General features: G+C 41.2%; 1 protein-coding gene across 1 annotated transcript in view; it reads right to left on the bottom strand.

The window, feature by feature from the left end:
- The window catches only part of LOC124795944 (calcium/calmodulin-dependent 3',5'-cyclic nucleotide phosphodiesterase 1-like), a 346486-nt gene extending 324947 nt beyond the window's left edge, over positions 1 to 21539 (bottom strand). Inside the window, exon 1 of the mRNA XM_047260024.1 lies at positions 21262 to 21539. Coding sequence (XP_047115980.1) covers positions 21262 to 21539 — 278 coding nt within the window. The remainder of the gene's footprint in view (positions 1 to 21261) is intronic.
- Between the last annotated feature and the right edge of the window lie 230 nt (positions 21540 to 21769).

Genomic DNA, 21769 nt, shown 5'->3' with positions numbered 1-21769 from the left:
TCTGTATTACAGTGCGTGTGCACTTTCGTCATTTTGTTAACATGATTTGTATTCATTGCATATACATTTTGTGATTTGCTGATATGTTCTGAACTACAGTGCGTGTGCACTTTTGTCATTTCTCAATATGATTTGTACTCGTTGCCTGTACATTTATGATTTCCTGATATGTTCACTACTTCAGTGCGTGTGCACTTTTGTCATTTGTCAATATGATTTGTACTCATTAAGTTTATTTGTGTAAAAATATTAGAGAGTTTTACAGTGCGTGTGCACTTTATGCCATTTGTACTCATTACGTATACATTTTTTTTGTGATTCCCAGATATGTTCTGTATTACAGTGCGTGTGCACTTTCGTCATTTTGTTAACATGATTTGTATTCATTGCTTATACATTTTGTGATTTGCTGATATGTTCTGAACTACAGTGCGTGTGCACTTTTGTCATTTCTCAATATGATTTGTACTTGTTGCTTATACATTTTGTGATTTGCTGATATGTTCTGAACTACAGCGCGTGTGCACTTTTGTCATTTCTCAATATGATTTGTACTCGTTGCCAATACATTTGTGATTTCCTAAATGTTCGCTACTACAGTGCGTGTGCACTTTTGCCATTTGTTAATATGTTTTGTACTCATTGTGTATACATTTTTCCATTGCTTGATATGTCTGTACTCAGTGCGTGTGCACTATATTTTATTTCATGTTCTGCACACATATATATGTATATATTCTATGATTGTAAACTTAATTAATTAAGAAAAATTTGTTGCTCATGGCAAGTCCAATTGACTCACCATCGCTGCCAAATTTTTGCCCCCCCAGTGGAGGGTTATGTAAGCTGTATGCTTCGCCGGCGATGGGCGAGGCATGACAGAATCTCTGACCAGAGAGTAGTTTATCGTTAGTTGTTGCTTGTCGCGAGTCTGCGCTTGACTGCGCGAGTCTGCAGTAGTAGTCAGTCGGATACGGTAGTAGGGAGTCGGCATGCGTCGGCTGTGTGCTCTGGTCGCGACTCTGGTCAGGACTCTGGAGGATGAGTATTGTTGTAGAAGGTAAAGAAGCAGCCTTGCGCATATTGAATAATGTATGTTAATTGTAATTTAATTTGTTCAAAAAATGCCCCAATAATAATTTTTTTATAAAGTAACTCTTTTAAAGAAAAGTATTCATTTCAATTTAAAGAATTTTTCCACTCTTTTGAAGAAAAAGCATTCATTTCATTTAAAGAATATTTCCTATGCATTCCCTCCAAGAATAAAAAAATATATATATACGCCAGCATTGCACGAGGCTGTGTCGACAAATAAGAGCAGTTATAGTTGCAGTTTTTATTGAGGTAAGAATTTCGCTTTTGTTATTCAGAATACAAGGCCGAAGGTCAGCGCTGCTGCCCTTATAAAATTTACCAGATATTATTATTTATGTTGAGAGGTTACATTTGGTTCATGGTTCATTATTTAATTAATATTATTGTGGGTTCATGGGCAATTTTCATTCATTAATTTTTGTGTGAGGAGGTTACACTTGGCTCCATTTTGCATTTTCATTTAACAATATTTCCTGCGGAGAGGTTACAATGTTTCGTATTTTAGTACCAAATTTTAATTTGCTTCATGCAATAAGTAACTAAAAAGGAAAACTTTATTTTTATTAAAGAAGTATGATGCAATATTTATTAACTGATATTTCCATCTGTTAAGAAGATTTGTTGCGAACATCCTTAAAAATCAGGTATTTTTAGTCTTGTTAATGCCCCAATTACTTGACCACAAAAACCATTTGTTTCAGTACAGCAGTTATTTGTGTTCTGAAGTAACAAAAGAAGTAGATCAATTGAATGACCCAAAATATAGCCCAGGTTTTGATGACAGTTGGCAGAAACGTAGACATACATCTCCAAATGGTGGTGTGTCAGCCACTTCTGCTAATGTTGGAAATATCGTGGATACTTAGATAATTACTATGTTCTATGGCACATGCAGCAAAAATCCCACTATGAAACATGTGTTCGGAGAGGACTGTAATGATTCTAATGAGCGCATGGAAATGGCTTATGTTAATATTTTCGAAAGGCCTAAGCAGTCAAGAAATGTCCTGTAAACAGTATGGAAATAGTAAGGCTTATTAGAAAGTCGTTGAAGAGAAATCATATGAGCCCAGTCAAAATTAGTACATTGGAGTGTATAGGGCATGTACAGAAAAGAATGGGATCACAAACTCTGGATATATGTAAGGATAGAAAGTTGGGCGGTAAAAATAACCTGACAAAGGTTGAAATAGACAGGATCCAGAGTTATTATGGTATGACAATTAGAAATAACTGCAAAATGCAGAAGCAATGAGAAGAGGTACCTGGACATACTTTCATAAAACCTCAACGGATGAGAATTCAAAACATCACCTTTGCCCACGGGGATCCGACAGCTGGTGCAGGTTCAACAACTGAGCCACAGCTTACAATTATAAGCATTAGCATTTAATTCCAGAAACGTTCCTACTTGCTGTCAAACCAATTTTCAGAGACCTTAGCCAACAAGAGCTCTTGAGAAAGTGTCTCCACGATAAAATTCAGACTCTGAATGGAAGTTTGTAATATTTGGACAAAGCTACCAAAAACTACAAAAAACTAAAAGCCTCGTGTTCATGATGAAATGATGAGCTTCAATAGTGGTGTCAAAGAAGACTGTTGTGTTAAAGCTCGAGGGAACAAAGGATGATATCAGTACTGAAGAGGGACTTTGAAGCATCGATATGGGCCGTAACCTTTGTGCTGAAATTTCTACACGGAGAGCTACTAAGGAGTCCAGGATACCCAGAAAATGAAAGAAAAGAAGATAAAGAGGATGATGCTGAGTCACAGAATACGCCTGGGATGTTCTAAAACTGTATTTGTGTGGTAATATACATTAGTTTCTTGTATGAAAAACTTTAATACGGTCCTTCTTAAAACTAATTTTTTATATTCTGGTACGCTTTCCTAAAAACTAACACCGATAAAGACATCAAACTTTCAGAATCTCTCATTAATGAAACAATGATTAATCACATAAAAAAGTGATCTGTAGTGACACCAAGACAAATTTTCAAGCCCTAAAGCATTTAACAAGTCACAATTTTTTCTCTTAGAACAAAAAAAGCATTACTCATAACATATATGAAATACAGTAGTCAGTGTTTATGTGATTTGGGAGTGGTACTTCATTTGTAATCTCTAGAAGTTTCCTGTCTTTATCTACCACTTTTTCAGAAAGTGTACCTGAAGTACGTTTACTTTAACACTGATTGCTTATGGGAGGTCTTTCGAGACTCTGTTTCTTTAATAGATATAGAATTTAAATCAAGGCAAAGAAATTGGTATTAGTGAGATTTTATATTTATAAAACGTCTTCGCTGCAAGCTCAGGTGACGACGGTGTTAGCAGAAATATACTGTACTTAACAGCGCTAGGAAATCTTCTAATCTTGAAAGGTATCTTTTTAATTTTTTTATGTTTATCTTTTCTCCCTTTTCTGAACTGCGTCGTACTGCTTTCCATATGCTATGAGTTTCAAATGCTGTAAGTATGAAAGAAATCGAAAGGCTCACTCCAGATGCTTCCCTTATCAGACCAAAATGCACAGTATCCGCAGACGTATAGGGCATACGACTCATCCTCTAAACTCAACGTCATGGACAATACGGCGGCAGGAATTGCACCCAGCCACAGAAATACAGTAATTTATAAATGCAGAATGCATCACTGTCCACCACGTGCAGATTCCGCAACGCAAGAAGAAGAAATATTTAAGGCATATCGCATGAATGGAAACATAAAGAACTTTATACAAAACGAAACGAATCGAAGATCGCATCAAACTTGGGAAAGAGAATGTTCGGCCAGCTTGTTATTAATGACTTTCACTGTCGACTTGCCATGCCATCACACACGGGGGAAAGAAAGAAGTATTTTGCTGTGTTCGCAAAAGGAACCAGGCTGAGTACAGCGGTAAATGAAGCAACCTTCATTAAATCGTAGCGGAGGCTTTGTTCAGGGCTTCACAGTTTCGATCAATACCCGAGTCTGTGTTATGAAAGCAATTTAGCTCTCGAAAATTACAGCACCGGGAGGAGCACAGCTGTTTTTATTTCCCTCAAGCACCTGCGAAGGGGCACAATCTCGTTGGTTAAATTTGTGAAGTCCACTAATTGTTCACGCTGGCCAGTCAGGAGCGGAAAATAAAACATTTAAAATTTTGCTCTGCCCTGAGTTAGTGCGTTCCTAACAGGGCGGCATGGGAGGGCGCTGAAAAGGGCTCGCGAGCAAGCTCGCATCCGAGTCCCAGCAGTGCCTCTCGTGCTGTGCGTAGAAAATTTTTTGGCGTTTCAAGCTGCAATTCAATTACCAACCCCTTTTCAGGTACCGTGCTCTCACATTTTTCAAACGGAATACTGTTCTGTTATATGCATCTAAAAACGAAACTGTGCTCGCATGCATCTCTGCCTAGAACCCGAGCTTTTTTTATTTAATCTGCTGTTGTTAGACCAACTATTGTTCGACGTAAACTCAGATTTCAGGCTGTCAGTATTAAACGAAGAACATATAACTGAAAATTTTGTGGCAGAAACGCATGAGGATGAAAATGACGTTAAAGGAAATTCATTGCATCCTGATACAAGAGGTTCAAAAAGAAATAACTTCTAATTTGTTTGGATGAGCTGATATATGCAATCATGTAAATATATTGGATGTATCAAACAAGAAATTACTACGTTGAAATCTCATATTGATTTAATTTACAGAGATGGCTTTAGCGACGTTTCATAGCAAAATACATCAAGTTTTCTTACCTCACAAGTAAACAGATTCCATGTGACTTATATCAGTAATGCGGCAAACATTGAAGTTGATTTCTTGCCAAACTCACTACAGCATGCTGGGCATGACTTATTCTATTGTGCGGCAGATCCTAGCTCTCAGCTTTGGCAGACAGTGCAGTAAGGGTGTAACAAGCATCATATCCTTGACGAATTTCCCAAAGAAAAAGTCAAGAGAAGTTAGGTCTGGTGAACATGGAGGCCATGGAATTGGTGCACCTTCGCCTGTCCACGTTCCTGGAAAGCTGATATTTGGGGAATCTCAGACATCCGAGAGGCAGTGCAGCAAAGTGCCTTCTTGTATAAATTGTACTCTACATTTATGGTCATCAACATCAAAAAATTTTGCAGCATATCTGTATACACTGGAAAAACGAAGGTCCATAATATTTGCGCTTGTTCATGGACAGAGCACATTCAGTTTTGGGCTGTAACTTTCATGTTCACGGGACTTTCGTAGATTTCACTACCACAAACCCGGAAATTGAGTTTATTAACTTTACCATTTCATGTTCACCCAACAGATGTAACACTTCCACACAAAATTCCTTATGAGCAATCCTATCAGTATCTTTTACTTCTTGCACCATTGTAAACTGGTAGGGCTTGAGATGCAACAGTTTTCTTCAAAGACGTTAAACAATCACGTGTGGTACACCCAGCTCTCGAGAACACACAATGTTGATTTTGTAGGACTCTTCACAAAATTTTCTCCTCATTTGCTCTGCGACATCATCAGACGCACCTGGGGTTTTGTTATGTCTTACCGAACATTCAGGTTTCAATAAAATACTTAAGGCTCTCATAAATAGTAGGCCAACTGGGAGGATACACTGTACAAAAATTACGTTGCACAGCTGTTGCAGACTAGGGCTCTTCGAGCCAAACCACACTGCGACAGCCGGCCGGTGTGGCCGAGCGGTTCTAGGCGCTACAGTCTGGAACAGCGCAACCGTTACGGTCGCAGGTTCGAATCCTGCCTCAGGCATGGATGTGTGTGATGTCCTTAGGTTAGTTAGGTTTAAGTAGTTCTAGGGGACTGATGACCTGAGAAGTTAAGTCCCATAGTGCTCAGAGCCATTTGAACCATTTTGAACCATACTGCTACCACGCTCAAGACCGTCGAAGGCCGCTATCTAGGCTGCAGCTGCCGCTAGTGCTTGCCGTAGCATTATTCTGTACTAGCGTTACGGTCGCAGGTTCGAATCCTGCCTCAGGCATGGATGTGTGTGATGTCCTTAGGTTAGTTAGGTTTAAGTAGTTCTAGGGGACTGATGACCTGAGAAGTTAAGTCCCATAGTGCTCAGAGCCATTTGAACCATTTTGAACCATACTGCTACCATGCTCAAGACCGTCGAAGGCCGCTATCTAGGCTGCAGCTGCCGCTGGTGCTTGCCGTAGCATTATTCTGTACTAGCGTACCATATGTGTGAAAACTTCATCTATTTTTCCGAAAGGCCACGCTAAGAGTACGTCTGTAAGTCTATGAATAAGTTTGTACAAATTTTCTTAGTTGTGAAGTTCTTTCTGATACAGCCCGTAATATTCATTTCTAAATACCATTTGACCAGTGATTAGCAATGCTGAATTCAAGGGGCTATATAACTTAGCATCCAGTTCTGAAGGTCAGATATGTACAAAGGAGGACTTGCCACTTACGTTAAGAATGGATACAAAAACAAAACCAATCGTACTCATAGGTTTCGTAGTGATCAGCATTTTGGTCATACAGCGAAATAGATTTGTCAACGGCCTTGCCGCAGTGGTAACACTGGTTCCCGTCAGATCACCAAAGTTAAGCACTGACGGGGTGGGCTAGCACCTAGATGGGTGACCAGCCGGTCTGCCGAGGACTGTTGGCAAGCGGGATGTACTCAGCCCTTGTGAGGCAAACTGAGGAACTACTATTGGGAAATAGCGCCTCCGGTCTCGGTAACTGACGTACGGCCGGGAGGGCGGTGTGTTGACCACATGCCCCTCCATATCCGCATCCAGTGACGCCTATGGCCTGAGGATGAACTGAGGCCAGTCGGTACCGTAAGACCTTCATGGCCTGTTCGGGAGAAGTTTAGTTTTTTTTTTTTTTTTTTTTTTTTTTTTTTTTTTTTTTTTTTTTTTAGCGAAATGGCTTTACATAGAATGTTAATGATAATACAATGTGCAGGGCTCCATCTGGTAATTTTGAATTATTTATGGAACCTTTTGATCCGTTATTAGATTTTTAACCTCCAAGCAGAATAAAATGTTATTTTTAATTTGAATTAACTTTTTTGAGACTGTTCCTGTACTAGATAAATACTCGAGTCTCTTGCCATTAACTGCAATTTAACTTCCCCTCATGCAATCTACAGAAGGGATTATAGGTACCAGCAGAGGTGATACTGATAACTTTTTTATAGATTCATGGAGATTGTTAAGTCGTAGAGTACTTCTGACATTTAACGCTTCACGATGTAAATAGAGAGAACTGGAAAACTACAAGATACAAAATGAAAACATACGTGCATAATTCAAGTAATATTTCCGAAATACAGACTGGAAAGATCTACACGTTCTACATGGTGTTAATGAAAATGTAATGTATTCTGTAAGCTAGTCATAGATTGTTTTGAAATCTGTTGCTCTAAGAAGTTAATATGTGGAAGTTGACTAAATGCACGTCATAAGCTACAAATAGACTCAGATTATCTTATATATCTAAGAGAAGTCTCTACATAGCATCGAGGGACGCAGATGACGACTGAGTAAAATCACATTACAAACTGTACATAGAAATTAATCAGCGCATCAAAAAATGAATGAATTTTCAGCAAAATATAAGCTCTTTCAGCAACAAGAGTAAGAATTATTTATGACGTAAAAAAAGTAAGAAAATGAGGTGGGAAAGAAGACTCATGGACAGGAACAAAAATCTTTGAAGGAAGATAAAGAACTCAGCACAGATAGCCAGAAAATGTCAGTCATATTTTCTGTCAATAGTAAACAACTTAGGTTTGAAAATTCAGAGAGGAGGGGGGGGGGGAGAAACGAAAAGAAAGGGAAGAGACTCTTGATATTAGCTGAATCAGGACTTTGTGGGGCTTCAGCGGCGTCGAGTGAAAATGTGTGCTGGACCGGAATTTGAAGCTGGAATCTCCTGCTTACCAGGCAGCTGCGTTAACCACTTTGCCGCCCGGGATACAGTGTCGTCGTCACTGCGTGGACTACTTCGACACGCCTCTCTGCTGACCCGAATTCCTAACGAGCACCACCTATCCACAACCCCCGTCCATTTCCTCCATACGCGCTACTTCGAGAATTCCCGCAGGAAGCCGGACGTAATGGTGCATCCGCACTGAAGAAGGTGGATTCGTTGCCCATCGAAGAAAATCAATTATATGAATGCATGGTGTCTATTCTTTCGGACATGTCCAAAAGAACATACACCACACATTCATGTAATTTAGGTTTGATCGCTTTCTTTGTAGATAGTCAACAGGTTCTAAGAAAGACATTCCAAAACAAGCATGATAACATTCATCTACATCCTACCTCTCCGAAACAAGTTTACAATGTTAACATTTCACTTAGAAATAAATATTGAAATAGATATGATGAGAGCAAAAGGAAAATAGTCAAATAATGTTGAGTTGAACTTCGTTAATGCACTAAGTTTCTCATGTGACGTATCATTTCAAAGTGGTATTTTCGCAGACAGACTTAAACATGCTACTGTCAAACCAGTTCACAAAAAAGGGGACAAATATTACTAAAGAACTATTGAGCAGTCTCGTTACTCCCAATATTTCTAAGAATTTTATTGAGAAGGTAATGCACAACATACTTCATGGACACTTTGCACAGAAAACCGTTTGGATTTCAAAATCGAATGTCAACTGAAGATGCTATATTTAATTCAACAGATGAAATACTATACTCAGTAAACTGGACTTTGTTACCAAAAGAATGCTCTGTGACTTGGTTAAAACTTTCGGCTGTACGAAACACGATATTATCATGTGAGAGTTAAAATATCACAGAATACTAAACACAGCATGTTCAATGTTTATGTCATTTTTGAATGACAGGAAACGGAGTGTACCCGTTCCAAGTCAGTTATGTATCAACGGGCACTCAGATTATGGAGCACTCAGGCCATGAAAAAAAAGTGTCATTGGTATGCCGGACGGCGAAGAAATTTCTGCTTATAGCCTCACTACTTAGAAAAGAAATTCCCCATCGCACCCTCCCCCGCCCCGTCCCCCCTTCCCCCCCCCCACCGACGATGGGCCAGCGAATAGCGCGTAAGAAACTGAACACAGATCAGGCATGAAATCAGGAAGAAGATGAACTGAACTGTGAAAAAAGGGAAAAAATGGAAACAGTGAATGGTCCAAGATCATGTGCGACATCGAGCGAACTGGAAGAGCCACGGTATCGTGGTTATGTGGTCACGGTGCTGGACTTCAAAGCGGGAGATCAGTGTTATAATCTCCCTGGTGTTCCATTTTTTTCACAAAATTATGAACTATCCGTTCGGTCATTGACGTATCTGTCCGCTACATTCAGATTTGTGTCTATGTCATCGCGTAACGTCTGTTTGCAACAGTGAGGTGTAAGGAACAGACCTATAATGAAAGTTGATTTCAAGATCTTGTGTGTTTTCACCGGTATTCGGCACTGGGATCCAGTGATTAAAAGACGATGAGGTTCCATACATACTACCTCCTATTTATTCTTAACAAGTACCACATGTTCTAACTCTTCAATGAAAAGTTTATGCGGCATCTCACCTCCTTTCACTATTCATCACACTTACTTGCGACGCTGATATCTTGTTACCATATGACTCATATTCTGTAACCAGTGTGTGGTATGGACGGGTGCCAAGACTACAGAAAGAGAACAGCCACGTCATTTACCGGAAGGACAGTTCATAATTTTGTGGAAAGAAAGGTGTGCTCGAGGGATATCTGAACATGGATCTACCGCTTTGTGGTCCGACACCGTGACCACTTAACCACGGCACCGCAACTTTCCTAATTCGCTCGATGTTGCACGTCTTGAAGTTGGACCGTTAGCTGTTTATATTTTGCTTCATTTTTCACAGTTCAGTACACCTTCTTCCTGTTTTGATGCTTGATCTGTGTAAAGTCTTTGACGGGCTATCCATTGGGCATCTTACAATTAAAACTTAGGGGGTGCGATTTGGAGTCTCCCTTCTTAGCGCTGGTGACGCTGCTGATTTTCGCGTTTTAGCGACGACAGATAAATCGTCACATTTGATATTTTATTACATTTGCGATATTAATGTTGATAATGTATATACACAAAGGTGTGTTTTCTTTGCGAATTTTACTGCAGCGGCGATATTTTGAGGCGAACCTTCGCAGTGGCGGACGACGTTCTCTCTTAGCTGAGACTTACAACCGCGAGAAGATGGCAGCCTGTTTGACAAGATATGCTATATTCTTTAATATTTTAATGGATCCAATGAAACCTTATTACGATAGAAGGAGTATAACACATGTAATTTTATCGTAGTAACGAGTAACAAGTATTTGACTGTAAACAGAGACGAAATATCTTCCGAGTGCAAGAAATTTAATCATTCTGGCATGTCCATTTTCTGCATCAGAAACACATCAAATGAACTTAAAACTCAAGAAAAGAAATGAAGCACAATGATCATTAAAAGATCCATTCCCAGTGAAGCTGCTCTCGCCCCGTACAGAAAAATAATGAAATGTCAAAACTGCTTCGTTATTCACCGCGGTACTAACAAGAGCTAACCCCCCCCCCCCCCCCCCCCCGCCGATACACCTTCTCATACATCCTCCTCCCCTCACCATTTCAGACCGTGGGTAATATTTCAAAATGAGTACAAACTATTTAATGCACAGGAAAGTATCAGTAAGAAATGGCTCTGAGCACTATGGGACTCAACTGCTGTGGTCATAAGTCCCCTAGAACTTAGAACTACTTAAACCTAACTAACCTAAGGACATCACACACATCCATGCCCGAGGCAGGATTCGAACCTGCGACCGTAGCGGTCGTGCAGTTCCAGACTGTAGCGCCTTTAACCGCTCGGCCACTCCGGCCGGCAGTATCAGTAAGAATTACAGAGAATCCAAAACAAACTATAAGTTTTTTTACCTACTTTATGGGTATTGGGAAGCACTTTCCTTGGTCATAAACGATGTCCAAACGATAATCGATTTCACACCATGGTCATAAAAGATGTCCAAACGATAATCGATTTCACACCATACATTCTGAAGCATAAGTACAGTTGGGTTGCTCCATAATGCCGAAAGGATGTGATGCGTGGAATCCGTATCGGCAGTTGTCACGCATGTCCACGTAATTGTATGCTGAAACACTTAGCTCGATGAAGAAAAACTGACGGCACAATTTTTGTTCTGACATCGCACAGAGCACATAAATTTTCGGTGAGTCATGTAATCAACGAAATTTTGAACTCTCTTTTGCATTCTCTGTAACTCTTATCAGTGTATCCTACGCATCAAACACTTACAGCATTCTGTAATGGCTATATCATTTTGAATTCCCTTGTACATAAAGGTTTAATTTATTTCAGATGTGAATAATCTCCTGACGAGGATATCGGCGAAGTCCATTACGAACGCTCTCAACTTCGGTAAATAATATTCATACGCTATGAATATACAGTCACATTAATGTGACCACCGCCTATGTTGGACGTCAACGTTCAATACCCACTCACAGATGGCAGGTGGCAGCAACAGTAGTGGAAGGTATATAAAGCGCGTCGTGGAAGCAATTTCGTAAGCTGTTCGCGTGCCTCCGTGGTTACATCATACCGTGCACGGGAAAATGGCGCTTTCCCAAAACTGGCCCCCGGGCAACTGTGCTGCACCATGGCCCTAGATGACAGGGGTGAAAGTCGGTTGCGATGTTGCGGGCGGGTAGACGTGCAACTTTGAGCAACTGACCATCCAGACGAACAAAGGGGCTATCAACAGCGTCTCCGTTTAACGAATGTTGATGCGTACCGGTCTCCGCAGCAGGTACCTGATTAATGCACCCATGCTGACTGCTCTGTTCATCGGCGATGGAGGCTGGAATTTGCACGCCAGTACAGGAACTGGAGGTCCACTTACTGGTGACGAGTGACTTTCAGATGAATTACGTTTTATGCTCCATCGGACTGATGCCCGTTGGCGTGGACGGCGTGTAACGTCTGCAACCAGGAAGGAGGCTATGGTCTGTGAAATGTTTCCGTGGCGTTTCCTGGATGATCTTGTCATTCTAGAAGGTACAATGAATCAACGCATGTATGCACCTGTCTTTGGGACCATGTCCACCCCTACACGCAAGCACGATGGCATCTACCAGCAGGACAATGCAACGTGCAACGTCTCACATAGCTCGCAGAGTACGTGCGTGGTTCGAAGACCACCAGGATGTGTTTACCGTATTCCCCTGGCCACCAAACTCCCAGGACTTAAGCCCAGTCGAGGATCTTTGTGACCGCCTCGGTCGGACTGTACGCGCCATCCTCATACGAGAAATCTTGCGCAGGTGGCCACGGTCTTGAAGTCAACATGGCTCCACATTCTACATCTACATCTATATACATACTCCGCAGTCCAACATACGGTGCGTGGCGGAGGGTACCTCGTACCACAACCAGCATCTTTTCTCTCTGTTCCACTCCCAAACAGAACGAGGGAAAAATGACTGCCTATATGCCTCTGTACGATCCCTTATCTCTCTTATCTTATCTTTGTGGTCTTTCCGCGAAATGTAAGTTGGCGGCAGTAAACCTGTACTGGAGTCAGCCTCAAATGCTGGTTCTCTAAATTTCCTCAGTAGCGATTCACGAAAAGAACGCCTCCTTTCCTCTAGAGACTCCCACCCGAGTTCCTGAAGTATTTCCGTAACACTCGCATGATGATCAAAGCTATCCGTAACAAATCTAGCAGCCCGCCTCTGAATTGCTTCTATACGCTCCCTCAATCCGACCTGATAGGGATCCCAAACGCTCGAGCAGTACTCAAGAATAGGTCGTATTAGTGTTTTATAAGCGGTCTCTTTTACAGATGAACCACATCTTCCCAAAATTCTACCAATGAACCGAAGACGACTATCCGCCTTCCCCATAACTGCCATTACATGCCTGTCCCACTTCATATCGCTCTGCAATGTTACGCCAAAATATTTAATCGACGTGACTGTGTCAAGCGCTACACTACTAATGGAGTATTCAAACATTACAGGATTCTTTTTCCTATTCATCTGCATTAATTTACATTCATCTAAATTTAGAGTTAGCTGCCATTCTTTACACCAATCACAAATCCTGTCTAAGTCATCTTGTATCCTCCTACAGTCACTCAACGACGACACCTTCCCGTACACCACAGCATCATCAGCAAACAGCCGCACATTGCTTTCCACCCTATCCAAAAGATCATTCATGTAGATAGAAAACGACAGTGGACCTACCACACTTCCCTGGGGCACTCCACATGATACCCTCACCTCCGATGAACACTCACCATCGAGGACAACGTACTGGGTTCTTTTCAGTATGATCCAGAATCTCACTTACTCTCTTCCTGCACTGCAAAACGATCTCCAGTGTCGGTGGCGTTTCTGCTCTACAAAGAACCAACGATATCGAACATCGTACAAAAAGCTGAGACACACTGTCTAGCTCAGCTAGACTACTCAGTTCTGCAGTGAAAATAAAGCTGTCTTGTTGTTCCTCTGTTGTACCATAAATTTTCATTCTCTATGAAACTGACCTGTAACAATTTCGTACTTCTTGAAAGACGCAAGTACATCATAAATTTTGGTGTTGTGTATGTATAGCTGTATCACCCGTAGGATACGCACAAAAGATGCATGACTGTTTTTGATGTGTGACAGGAAGACAAGGCACATTCTGCGTTTCAGTCACGTTTACTATAGCTAATGATACATGACATGAGAATGGACTTTTATACGTATTAGCAAATCACAGCAATGCCCGTTGTTGCTCTGTTACTGTTTAATCCATATTCAGTGCGCAATTTGTATGTCAAATGGACGGAACGAGTTTATTCGGATAATCGTCAACCTAATTTCGGATAAATTGTCTGTTAATCAAGAGAGCGGAAGAGCGCATCCGCACAAATATAACTACGTTTCGGAAACATTTGTGCACTTGCCCGCCGTCTGCTGGCACCGACTATTTAGGCTTATTATATGAGCCATTCAGTCAATTCATGTCCCTAGCTCTCCAGAAATCTGACGAATGAAGAACTGAAACTACGTGTTGCACAATACAGGGTGTAAATTTTCAGTTGACAAACCAGAATAACTCGAAAAATAAGATTCACGCGAAAAAATGTGCAGAATGCAAAGTTGATTATTTTCGATGGGGATATCTGCTGGTGCTAAAATTATCCCGCCACCCCAGCCCTCTGGGGGTGGGCGGGAGGCAACTTTAAAATTTCAAATGGGAATCCCCATTTTTTATTGCAGAATCAGATTCTACATAAAAAACTACGTACATTTTGTCGTAAATATTTGTTTTGATTCTTGGTTGTTGGCGCTGTAATTCAAGAAAATCCATTTTCTCATTTTTGGGTGGAAAATGGTTACGAAAAAATAACAAATGAGTTCACTCGTTAGGAAGTAAAATGTTTGGTTAATTAGTTAGCTAGTCAGATGATATGTTTGATAATTAAAAGTTGTATGGCTTCATGACCACGAAACAAACAAAACTTATCCGAACCTGCGGAAAAAATTAATATTTGGGTCAACATTTGTAAAACTCTAATTCCTCCATCTCAAACCCCACCCTATGGGGAGAGAGGGAGAGTTTTAGTTTTAGCGAACCAAAATTTACGCAGTAAATAAGTATATCTTATTTATACGTAACCATTTTCCACGCAAAACTGAGAACATGGATTTTCTTGAATTACAGCGGCAACTACCAAGAATCAAAACAAATGTTTAAGACAAAATGCACGTAGTTTTTATGTAGAATCTGATTCTGCAATAAAAATGGGGGTTCCCATTTGAAATTTGTAAGTTGCCTACTGCCTCATTACCTGGGGTGGCGGGCTAATCTTAGAACCAGCAGATGTCCCCCTCGAAAATAATCAACTTTGGATTCTGCACATTTTTTCGTGTGAAGCTTATTTTTCGAGTTATTCTGGTTTGTCAACTTAAAATTTACACCCTGTATAATGTTAACTGGACTTATCTTACTGAATCTTCAAGCGATGTTAATCTACCGTGTTGTTCACTCAGTTTTCATTCCGATTCAAATGGTTCAAATGGCTCTAAGCACTATGGGACTCGCGGTTCCGGACTGAAGGGCCTAGAATCGCTTGGTCACAGCGGCCGGCCCATTCCGATTCGCTCTTGGTTTTCTCGCTGGTGCTGGGAGATCGTAGATACATTTTAAATGTTTGTATCACACAATTTTTTGGTGAGTGGAAATTCGATTGGTATCAAATTCAGCGTTCTGTGTAGCTATCAAGGTGGATGAAAATAACATCATTGCATTTTGCTTTGCTGTTTCAGATGCAACAAAAGATCTGTTGACTTACAGTGTTACGACTATTGCGATAACGAGACACAAGCTAATACTGATATTCATTACAGCTACCTTCAAACTACTGGTCTTTGGTAACATTCAGTTCAAAAATTCTTCTTGCGCATGTCAGCCCTTTTTATGTCCGTCTCCTCAGCAACAGTCATCAACAGTTTTCGATTAACATCAAGAGAATGATACCGGTTGTCTTTCATGTTCCAAATAAGTGGCTTTGTGCAGACTACACCAATCAGTAGGCAACTAGCGACTGATCTACCTAGAACGGGATTAGTCGCTTATAGACGCTCGTCGCAAGTGCATACACAGCTACAACCACAATCGTCGTAGATGTACATCGTGAAAGAGTGCACATGGTAGCGTCACCGTTGACGAATACTGTGAGGAGTGATTTGTCATAGTCCAGAAAACTTGTCAATAAGATCTGCTACTCGGCCTCTCACAAGTGATGTCACTCCACACATGTTAAAATGTGTTTTGGTACTGTTCTCACGAAATGTCTAGATCCGGCAAGTTGATGAAACGGTCCTACAATTTGTGTTGTTTTACGTGAAGGCCCGCTCAATGATAAGATTTTTCTTTGTTTTTGATAAAAACTGTCACAGCCTAGGGAAATATTATAAGGTTGGAAAACACTAACAAAGTCTGGGAAATATTTCCGCGGTAGAGCGAACAGGCTCGTTTCATTTTTGAGAGAGCTTTTATTTCAAGAAAATGGAACCGATGTTTTCTGCAGTATTTTAATATGATGTTAGACAAATACCCCCCCCATGAACCATGGACCTTGCCGTTGGTGGGGAGGCTTGCGTGCCTCAGCGATACAGATAGCCGTACCGTAGGTGCAACCACAACGGAGGGGTATCTGTTGAGAGGCCAGACAAACGTGTGGTTCCTGAAGAGGGGCAGCAGCCTTTTCAGTAGTTGCAAGGGCAACAGTCTGGATGATTGACTGATCTGGCCTTGTAACAATAACCAAAACGGCCTTGCTGTGCTGGTACTGCGAACGGCTGAAAGCAAGGGGAAACTACAGCCGTAATTCTTCCCGAGGGCATGCAGCTTTACTGTATGATTACATGATGATGGCGTCCTCTTGGGTAAAATATTCCGGAGGTAAAATAGTCCCCCATTCGGATCTCCGGGCGGGGACTACTCAAGAGGATGTCGTTATCAGGAGAAAGAAAACTGGCGTTCTACGGATCGGAGCGTGGAATGTCAGATCCCTTAATCGGGCAGGTAGGTTAGAAAATTTAAAAAGGGAAATGGATAGGTTGAAGTTAGATATAGTGGGAATTAGTGAAGTTCGGTGGCAGGAGGAACAAGACTTCTGGTCAGGTGACTACAGGGTTATAAACACAAAATCAAATAGGGGTAATGCAGGAGTAGGTTTAATAATGAATAGGAAAATAGGAATGCGGGTAAGCTACTACAAACAGCATAGTGAACGCATTATTGTGGCCAAGATAGATACGAAGCCCACGCCTACTACAGTAGTACAAGTTTATATGCCAACTAGCTCTGCAGATGACGAAGAAATTGAAGAAATGTATGATGAAATAAAAGAAATTATTCAGATTGTGAAGGGAGACGAAAATTTAATAGTCATGGGTGACTGGAATTCGAGTGTAGGAAAAGGGAGAGAAGGAAACATAGTAGGTGAATATGGATTGGGGGACAGAAATGAAAGAGGAAGCCGCCTGGTTGAATTTTGCACAGAGCACAACATAATCATAACTAACACTTGGTTTAAGAATCATGAAAGAAGGTTGTATACATGGAAGAACCCTGGCGATACTAAAAGGTATCAGATAGATTATATAATGGTAAGACAGAGATTTAGGAACCAGGTTTTAAATTGTAAGGCATTTCCAGGGGCAGATGTGGACTCTGACCACAATCTATTGGTTATGACCTGTAGATTAAAACTGAAGAAACTGCAAAAAGGTGGGAATTTAAGGAGATGGGACCTGGATAAACTAAAAGAACCAGAGGTTGTACAGAGATTCAGGGAGAGCATAAGGGAGCAATTGACAGGAATGGGGGAAATAAATACAGTAGAAGAAGAATGGGTAGCTTTGAGGGATGAAGTAGTGAAGGCAGCAGAGGATCAAGTAGGTAAAAAGACGAGGGCTAGTAGAAATCCTTGGGTAACAGAAGAAATATTGAATTTAATTGATGAAAGGAGAAAATATAAAAATGCAGTAAGTGAAACAGGCAAAAAGGAATACAAACGTCTCAAAAATGAGATCGACAGGAAGTGCAAAATGGCTAAGCAGGGATGGCTAGAGGACAAATGTAAGGATGTAGAGGCCTATCTCACTAGGGGTAAGATAGATACCGCCTACAGGAAAATTAAAGAGACCTTTGGAGATAAGAGAACGACTTGTATGAATATCAAGACCTCAGATGGAAACCCAGTTCTAAGCAAAGAAGGGAAAGCAGAAAGGTGGAAGGAGTATATAGAGGGTCTATACAAGGGCGATGTACTTGAGGACAATATTATGGAAATGGAAGAGGATGTAGATGAAGATGAAATGGGAGATATGATACTGCGTGAAGAGTTTGACAGAGCACTGAAAGACCTGAGTCGAAACAAGGCCCCCGGAGTAGACAATATTCCATTGGAACTACTGACGGCCGTGGGAGAGCCAGTCCTGACAAAACTCTACCATCTGGTGAGCAAGATGTATGAAACAGGCGAAATACCCACAGACTTCAAGAAGAATATAATAATTCCAATCCCAAAGAAAGCAGGTGTTGACAGATGTGAAAATTACCGAACTATCAGCTTAATAAGTCACAGCTGCAAAATACTAACACGAATTCTTTACAGACGAATGGAAAAACTAGTAGAAGCCAACCTCGGGGAAGATCAGTTTGGATTCCGTAGAAACACTGGAACACGTGAGGCAATACTGACCTTACGACTTATCTTAGAAGAAAGATTAAGGAAAGGCAAACCTACGTTTCTAGCATTTGTAGACTTAGAGAAAGCTTTTGACAATGTTGACTGGAATACTCTCTTTCAAATTCTAAAGGTGGCAGGGGTAAAATACAGGGAGCGAAAGGCTATTTACAATTTGTACAGAAACCAGATGGCAGTTATAAGAGTCGAGGGACATGAAAGGGAAGCAGTGGTTGGGAAGGGAGTAAGACAGGGTTGTAGCCTCTCCCCGATGTTGTTCAATCTGTATATTGAGCAAGCAGTAAAGGAAACAAAAGAAAAATTCGGAGTAGGTATTAAAATTCATGGAGAAGAAATAAAAACTTTGAGGTTCGCCGATGACATTGTAATTCTGTCAGAGACAGCAAAGGACTTGGAAGAGCAGTTGAATGGAATGGACAGTGTCTTGAAAGGAGGATATAAGATGAACATCAACAAAAGCAAAACAAGGATAATGGAATGTAGTCTAATTAAGTCGGGTGATGCTGAGGGAATTAGATTAGGAAACGAGGCACTTAAAGTAGTAAAGGAGTTTTGCTATTTGGGGAGCAAAATAACTGATGATGGTCGAAGTAGAGAGGATATAAAATGTAGGCTGGCAATGGCAAGGAAAGCGTTTCTGAAGAAGAGAAATTTGTTAACATCCAGTATAGATTTAAGTGTCAGGAAGTCATTTCTGAAAGTATTCGTATGGAGTGTAGCCATGTATGGAAGTGAAACATGGACGATAAATAGTTTGGACAAGAAGAGAATAGAAGCTTTCGAAATGTGGTGCTACAGAAGAATGCTGAAGATTAGATGGGTAGATCACATAACTAATGAGGAAGTATTGAATAGGATTGGGGAGAAGAGAAGTTTGTGGCACAACTTGACCAGAAGAAGGGATCGGTTGGTAGGACATGTTCTGAGGCATCAAGGGATCACCAATTTAGTATTGGAGGGCAGCGTGGAGGGTAAAAATCGTAGAGGGAGACCAAGAGATGAATACACTAAGCAGATTCAGAAGGATGTAGGTTGCAGTAGGTACTGGGAGATGAAAAAGCTTGCACAGGATAGAGTAGCATGGAGAGCTGCATCAAACCAGTCTCAGGACTGAAGACCACAACAACAACATAGACAAATAATACTTAAAATAACTTCATTATGTTGGCATTGTCTTTAAAAGTTCTCGGAACTATTGCCGCAATGGAAGCAAATCCAGAAGCAGAGTACAAATGTGCGATTTCTCGGCGGTATATACTGATAAAGTGTTCTCGAGCTTCCAGCTGCATCAGTTTCTTAAAAAGCCACAAGCTTTCGGCCGAGTGCTCCTAGGTCATGTAAGGTGACGACACTTTAGGGTTCACCTTGTGAAAGTCCATCGTTCTCGCGAACGTGGGACAGAAGTTGATGATATAAACAAATGAAAAAAACCGCCACAGCCATATTATTAAAGAAATTTGTTTCAAACGCTATCTTCGGGTCCACTAGAAACCAAAATGTTAATTTTTATGAGTATTTTTTAAGAATACCGTAGCCTGAGACTTACATCATCATTGCAAGTTGCATTCGACGAGATAACAAAAAATTTTTGTGGTGGGGCTATAACCGAAGCGATCGAGATAAAAAATTCTACGAACATCTTCATTAAACACGGCAATTTGCAGCTAAGCACAGCTTGGGACCTAGCCATAGAAAGGTTGAAGTGGCCGCTGCGGTCTTACAACGAAAACGGTACCTTATATGTCGCCTTACTGGAAACCAACGACGTAATAGGTGCTAGTGAGACCCCTACAACCTGAGTTGAACTGTCCGCATGTTTTCCCCAAAGTATAGATATTCGTACATGTTTACAAATGCGTCAGAATGGGAATGGGGATTTCTGATTAACTGTATTGAAGCTGCTCTAATAATCGCAAAAATGGTTTTGGCTTGTTTAGATTTTCATGTGACTCCGAATGAAGAAACAACTGGGAACTAGTATCTGGCGCTCAATGGTTTATTGTAAGCTCATGTTCAGCAAAGTAATTATAAACACGAAACCAGTTCTATAAAACTGCGTTTCATCCGCCAGTCTGAATCTGTTTTCGCAACTGGCAAAGTGGAGGGGAATATTTATTGTGACGTGTTTACACGTTTTTATCATCAATACTGAATAATACTTAACAAGATTTCTTATGTAGGTATCGTAGGATGAATGATATTTAAGATATTTTTATAGCGAGTTAGTCATTGTGAGGGTATCTTCACAAGTAGCATAACCTATATACTTGCAAAAACTAATAAATGGACACAGGTTGTTACTGCATAACGCCTATACTTGAAGACATTGGACCGAGTTCTTAACTCATTATATTTAATATTTATAAAGTACCGCGCAAGTTCTGTGCTTTCATTTCTGTAGCTGTGTAACATTACATTTCAGTTTTTCTGTTATATGAAAAGGGCATTCTAAGTATCTCTATACACATTAATTGCTGTTCGGTACACTTCATACATGCAAAATCAAATATTTTATAAGGAATATTGTAAATGTTGCGTGAATAGGTTAACCACCCACAAAATAAACATTGCCGAATCCTCAGAGTCGAGGAAAACATGGCGGACGATTCAGCCTGTTAAATAGGATCTCTAGGTGATATTTAAGGACAGCAGCAACAGCAACCATAAGACAGTCACCATTTGACAATGGACAAGGAGCAATCGGCCGAAAGCTCGTTCGTTTTTAACTATTTGACGCCGCTCGAGAACCATTTAGACAATTTTTATCGGTCTGGAGTTCGCCTGACAGCTTCATGATTGATTGTACAGTTGTTTTGGGCGATGTTCAGAGATAGCAGCACCGTCGCCTTTTTCTCGCGACGTCGCGAGCATCTCAAGCGAGAACGAATGCCAGGGCTTACCTGAGGGCAGCCTTATCGCAGGCGTCCGGCGTGTCGACGGCAGGCAGGTTATCGGTGGACAGGTCGACGGCGTCGAGGGCGTCGTCGTCAGCGACAGCGGTCGCGCCCCTGGCGAGCGGGCCCGCCTTGGCGCCGTTGCCGCTGCCGCCGCTGGCGCCCCCGCCGCTGCTGTTACCACCGCCGCCTCCTTTGCCGCTGCTGCGGCGGACGATCGTCAGCGAGCCTTGCTCTGCAACATCAGCGCCGCCGGAAGGGCCCGTTTCAATGCTGCCCGTCATCCCCACTGTCTACAGATACATCTACAATATCCGACTGCTCTACAATTTAGTTGAAATATTTGGCAGAGGGTGCACAGAACCACGTTCAGACTACTTCTCTGCTGTTCTACTCTCGAACAGCAAGTGTGGAAAATTAACGTCTAGTTAGATAATACCGTAAGATTTTTAGGTAATACGTTCCTATGGGACCAACAAGAGATCTGGTTTATCTTATTTTATCACGATAATTA

The sequence above is a fragment of the Schistocerca piceifrons genome, chromosome 4 (genome assembly GCF_021461385.2).
Source record: "Schistocerca piceifrons isolate TAMUIC-IGC-003096 chromosome 4, iqSchPice1.1, whole genome shotgun sequence".
In the NCBI taxonomy this organism is placed as follows: Eukaryota; Metazoa; Arthropoda; class Insecta; order Orthoptera; family Acrididae; genus Schistocerca; species Schistocerca piceifrons.
Note: the sequence above shows the minus strand (reverse complement) of the source record. Positions and strands in the feature narration are given on the sequence as shown.